Raw genomic sequence first — 6,000 nt, 5'->3', positions numbered from 1 at the left:
GGGCCACGCGGCGCGGCTGGCCTCGCGGAGCCGGGCCGTGCGGCCGAGGGATGCCCGGAGCGGTCCTGAAGCCCGGCCGTGGCCGCGGGCGCGCGGGGGACTACAGTTTCCAGAGTGCCCTGCGGCGACGGGCGGGGCCGGGGAGCGCCCGCAGCCAATTAAGGGGTCTCCGGGCGCCGCCGGGGAGCGGCAGGTGGAGCCGGGCCGCGGGCGGGGCGGGGCGGGGCGGGGGGGCGCGGGCCAGGTCCCGGGAGCGCGTCCTGGGGCTCGCGGGCGGGCGGGAGGCGGCCCCGGGGACCCGACCGGCTGGGGGCGGGGACCGCGGCCGCCTGCGCGGTTCCGGGTGCTCCCGCCGCGCGCAGCCCGGGGCGCACTTGACCGGAGTCGGGCTGCGGGGAAGGGCGGGTCTGGGGAGAACCCCGGAGCCCGCGGCGTCCCTCAGCCCCACCTCCCCGCGGCGGCCGGAGCCTCAGCCCGAGCCCGAGCCCGAGCCCCAGCCCGAGCCCCAGCCCGAGCCCCAGCCCGAGCCACCTCGCCCCCCGGCTCGCGCGCCCCAGCCATGGCTTTCGCCAATTTCCGCCGCATCCTGCGTCTGTCCACCTTCGAGAAGAGAAAGTCCCGCGAATATGAGCACGTCCGCCGGGACGTGGACCCCAACGAGGTGTGGGAGATCGTGGGCGAGCTGGGCGACGGCGCCTTCGGGAAGGTTTACAAGGTGAGCGCGCGGGGGGCGGGCGGCCCGGGCGCGAGCGGCGGCTCCGGAAGGAAGGGGCGCCGGCCCGGATCGCCGGCCCCGGCTCGGGAGGGCGCGGGGGCTGCGGCGGCTGCGGCGGCTGCGGCGGCTGCGGCGGCTGCGGCTCCGAGCTCGGGGCCCCGCGCGCCGTCCCGGGGCCCCGCGGGGCGCCTCTCTCCCCGGCTGGTGCGTGCGGGCTGGGCGCCCCCTCTGGGCGCAGCCGCTGCCCCCGGCTCCCTTCGGAGCACTTCCTGTGCGTCCGGCACCGCGCTCGGCGCCGCAGGGGGAGACAAAGGGGCGCTTCCAGGACCTCGGCATCGGAGACCACGCATCCGCCCTAAAACTGGTTCTGGGCATAAGACAGGCCACACTGATGCTGTGAGACTGCCGAGGCGCGGAGACCAGAAGCCCGGCCGCGTCTGGAAGGCTTGGGATCGGTGGAGTTGGGGACACACCTGAAAATGAGCCGCAGCCAAGAAAAGGGGTGGCTCCAGGGGGAGGGGCTAGGCTTGGAGAGGTGGGCACGGGCTGCGCAGAAGGAGGGGGGTCGGGGCCCTGTGAATGCTGCGCTGCGGGGATGGGATTTGCGGGATGGATTTGCGTGTGTGTGAGTCACAGCTGGGGAGTCTTCCAGGCTTCCGTCACCTTTCCCCTGGAGGCATAAGGGGGGCAGAGAGCTTTTGTGGAGGGATGGGTGGGGCAGGGCTGATTAATTCTAGACACGTTTGCAGCAGGTCATTGTCTGGTTCCTGCTCCTGTGAACCGATGCTGAGTTGTGTGGGGGACCCAAACACCTAGAGCTTGACGCCACCCTTCTCCTCATCTCCTTTCCTCCAGGGAACCTTTCCTGAGAAAATCCCCCCATGTTAAGTTGCTGTGTATCCATCCCCAGGAGAGATCTTCCTTCCTAAGTCACCGGCATGGCATCACCCTGAGGGCTCGGGTAGCTTGCACACCACGCAGACCCCAGGCTTGCCTTTCAGGAGGCTGGACCACAGACAGGGCGTCTCTAGGCCCACCTGGTCAGGACTTCCTCTCAGCTTTGCTAGTGGTCTAGAGCCTGGTTTCGGAGGTGCAGTCCCTGGAGGAGCAGCATTCCCCTCACCTGGGAGCTCGTTAGAAAAGCAAAATGTTAAAAAAAAAAAAAATGCAGAATGTCAGGTCCCGCCCCAGCCCTGTTAAGTTGGAGTCTGCATTTTAACAAGATGCTCAGGTGATTGCCAAGCACGTTAGGTTTGAGAAGTTCTCCTAGAGGCAGTTTGAGGCAGACCAGGCCCATCTGGGTGCCTGTTGGTTACCTTCCCACCTCCCCTCCCCTCTGAGCCCGCACTCCCTGTTATGGGGAGGAATTCCCACTGGAGCAGAGGTCCTGTGGTTGAGAAGCAGGCCTCTGTAGCGCTCACATCCAGTGCCTTTCAGGCTGGAAAATCTCTTCCTGAGGGCTCTGCATGTATTTGAGGATAAGCGGGAACAGAGAAGTGTTCTCTTTACCCTTCTCAGTGACATCTTCCTCCAGGGGCCCCAGGAGACTGTCCTCAGCCTTGCAGCTCAGCCCCTGGACACGCAGCCAGGGTCCTTGCTGTCTCCAGTCAGACCCCACTCTTCCAGATGTGCCCCGACTGTCTTGAGGGCAGCAGGACCCTTGGTCAGCTTACCACATCCTCCTTTTTCTCCAGAAGGTTCAATTGGTGTTTTTAGTGAATATTATTGGCTTACACTGATGTTTTTTTCTCCGATAGGGGCTGGCTTTCAATTGCAGTCTTGTCCTTCTCTCCCAGTGTATCCTGGCTCCATATGGTTCATGTCCGTCCTTCTTCTGTCCTTCCGTCCTAGCATGCGAGAGAACACAGGAGCCTGGGTGGGGGGCGGGTAGGGACAGAGGGGGAGGGAGAGAAAATCAAGGAGACCGTGGGGCAGCAGAGCCAGACAAGGGGCTAGATCTCGCACCCCTGAACTAATGACCTGAGCTGAAACCAAGAGCCGGTCACTCAAAAACACTGAGCTACCCATTGACCAAAAAAGGGTCATTTTCTTCTTTTTTTTTTTTTCCTCCCTCATTTTCTTTTAAACCTAAATGCAGAACTTTACTTTTATGCTGGTAAGATTTCCCCCCATGAGTTTCGCTTGTCATTTCCGCCGCTGCAGCCCTGTAAAACTCCCCTGCTGCTCTGGAGGTTTCATACGAAGAAGGAGCAAGGAGCGTATCTGATTCACAAGTTACTTTGTTCCCTGGCTCTCCAGAGCAAGTGGACCCTTTTTAAGTGACTCTCGTTCCCAAAGCTGTGAGCTGGCTGCACCACAGCTCTCTCCCTCTCACCACCGAGCCCATGATTTTCTCATAACTAAGAGGAGGGAGAGCTCGAGCAAGAGAGCCGGGTGATGGCTGATACACCTGGATGGTTTATTATATCACCGGTCTGGCCTTGGGGTGTGACTGGCCATCCAACCCAACCTCATGTTAGGGGATATTGGGGCGTCTGGAAAAGAAGGGACTCAAATCCAAGGCTCTGAGCTTCAGTTTAACATTTTCCTTAGTTAGCAGCTGTGGAAGATTCACCCAGGATTGGAGATGCCTGTCACCCATGCCTTCTGCTCTTAAGTGCTGCTTGCTCAGCCCTTCAAAGCTGAAGTTGAATCAGATCGTGCTTTATTAAAGACTCTAATCAGGGACCATAACTCTTTTCCACTTCTCTGTTCCCTGGTACGGCCACTGTGGCAGTAGATGCCAGAAGTTCATCTAGGTTTTTATGGCTGGTACCAGAATTTACATGTTGACACAGTGCCCGCCTGGGCCACTAGTAGGCTGTGAACTGGGGAGGTGATGGCTAGCACCATCTCTTTTCTCCTATAACAAGCAGGTTGTTCTGGCTGCCGGCACCGTGAAGGCCTTCCTGAGGACTTCCCTGGTGTATGAAGCCTTAGAAATCTCAATTTGTTACATGCTCGTTAGGACAAGACGGACTACAGGTTGCCTGATGAAGTCTTGCAGAAGCTCAGAGCCTAAACTTTAGCAGTCTCAAGAGAAGAGGCCCCTTTTCCCTCCTCTCCCTGACGAGCCCATGAACAGTTGGCCCTGGGAGAGACAGAGAAGGGTAGGATTCATTCTGGATGGAGTCAAGGTCATTCTCACCTAAATCGTTATGCAATGTAAATTGATTTCAAAAGAAAATAATTGCTAGCTCATTCCTAAATACAAAGCAAATGTTACAGTGTATATGTGGTTTCAAATTTGTTGTCCTATATCATTTCAAGATTCTTCTTCTTTTTTTTAAAGATTTATTTATTTATTTATTTATTTATTTATTTATTTATTTATTTATCTATTCATGATAGACATAGAAAGAGAGAGAGAGAGGCAGAGACACAGGCAGACGGAGAAGCAGGCTCCATGCCAGGAGCCGGACATGGGAGTTAATCCTGGGACTCCAGGATCGCGCCCTGGGCCAAAGGCAGGCGCTAAAGCGCTGAGCCACCCAGGGATCCCTCAAGATTCTTCTTAAGAATCATCTTTATTCTGAAGATAAGATAGAAAGGGGAAAAAGTGTTTGATAACATGTAGAGTGGAACAAAGCTGCCTTCATGCAGGACGAGCTTTGTGCTACAGCGGCAAGGCGGGTAGTCACGTGCTGAGCACAGAGTGAGCAGACATCTAGGGTTGGGTTAGCAGGCTGAGATGATTTTTCTGCCCCCTTTTTTTTTCCTTTATAAAGATATATTTTTAAGTAATATCTACACTCAACATGGGGCTTGAACTCAAAACCCTGAGATCAAGAGTCACACGTTCCACCAGCTGAGCCTGCCAGGTGTCTCATTTTTCTGCTTCTTGAAAATTACTTTGGTTTTGATTCTATGTTACCTTTAAGCTCTTCAGAGGTTTATGGTTTTGCAAAATTGGGAGTATACAAAGAACATATTTTTTTCCATAAAAGGAAAAACATCCCCCTAAGTCCTGTCAATTGCTCTTGACATTTTGATATATTTCCTTACAGACTTTATCATTTTTTTACGGTGAAAAAAATGTTTTAATTCAGGGTTGTAATTTTATATACCTACAGTGTTTTATACCATCTTTCATTCCTCCAACCTCTTTCTGTAATATTCTTAATGTTTCCTACATACATTCTGGGATGGCTCAGTGCCACCTTGATCTTAATCTTATTGGATATTTAACCTTTTAAAAAGGATTTTTCTTATTTATTGGCCGGGGAGGGACAGAGGACGAGGGAGAGAGAGGATCTCAAATAGACTGTGTGCTGAGCACACAGCCCCATGCAGGGTTTGATCCCACCACCTGAGATCCTGGACCTGAGCTGAAACCAAGAGTCAGATGCTTAACTGACTAAGCCACTCAGGTGCCGCCTTTTCTTTTTTTTTTTTTTTTTTAAACAAGTCACAGTTGTTTAAATGTTTATTATATATGTGCCAGGCGTTGTGCTAAGCACTTTATATAACATAGTCGGCTCTGCTGTAATGTAAATTTGCCTCCCTAAAAAATCTTCATGCTGAGCAAAATCAGTAAGAACAGCCGCTTTTTAAGACATGGTCCAGGGCACCTGGGTGGCTCTGTAGGTTAAGCGTCTGCCTTCAGCTCAGGGTATGATCTCTAAGTCCTGAGATCCAGCCCCACCTCAGGCTCCCTGCTTGTGGGGGAGTCTGCTTCTCCCTCTCCCTCCTCCTGAGCTCATTGTGCATGCTCTCTAAAATAAATAAAATCTTAAGGAAAAGATACAACACTACACTACCGCGGGAGACCATTAAAAAAAGGGGGGGGGGAACCTAAAAAAACCGGTGGTGCAGTTATACACAACTTTGGAGATGAGAAATAAATATTACAGTAAACACAACACTGTAGAGTGAAAGAGACGTGCAGGGTGCTGTGGCCGTGGGTGCTCGAAGGGGTGGGAGGAGGGTTATCTGAAATCAGGTGCTGAGTGGGACCCCCCAATGCTGTGTGGGCTACAGGTCTTTGATGTTTAAGGTGCGCATCTGAGCGATGTGGGCATTTCTTTGCCTCTTGGCTCAGCTGGGTGCAGTTTTCTGTGTTCACCTAGAATTTCTGGCCCACAAAACTGCACACAAGCAAATGGGAATTAAGCATTTTGGTGAAATGGTTCCGTAGTATATCAATGGTGTTGGGATAAAATTGGCATTTCCAAAGTGAGCATTACAGCAGAGCTGCCTGGTGATGAGCAGGTTTGCCATCAAAATTCTTATTGTGTTTTTTAAGTCCTGTTTTAGGCTAGACTCTCAGAAGAGAATTATTGGGT

General features: G+C 53.6%; 1 protein-coding gene across 1 annotated transcript in view; it reads left to right on the top strand.

The window, feature by feature from the left end:
• The first annotated feature begins 286 nt into the window (after nt 1–286).
• Nucleotides 287–6,000, top strand: part of STK10 (serine/threonine kinase 10) — a 111,499-nt gene continuing 105,785 nt past the window's right edge. The window contains exon 1 of the mRNA XM_055325302.1: nt 287–715. Within this exon, the coding sequence (XP_055181277.1) occupies nt 560–715 (156 nt within the window). The 5' untranslated portion in view covers nt 287–559. The remainder of the gene's footprint in view (nt 716–6,000) is intronic.

Source organism: Nyctereutes procyonoides, unplaced genomic scaffold (assembly GCF_905146905.1).
Source record: "Nyctereutes procyonoides isolate TBG_1078 unplaced genomic scaffold, NYPRO_anot_genome, whole genome shotgun sequence".
NCBI lineage: Eukaryota > Metazoa > Chordata > Mammalia > Carnivora > Canidae > Nyctereutes > Nyctereutes procyonoides.
This window is presented reverse-complemented; position numbering and strand designations above follow the sequence as displayed.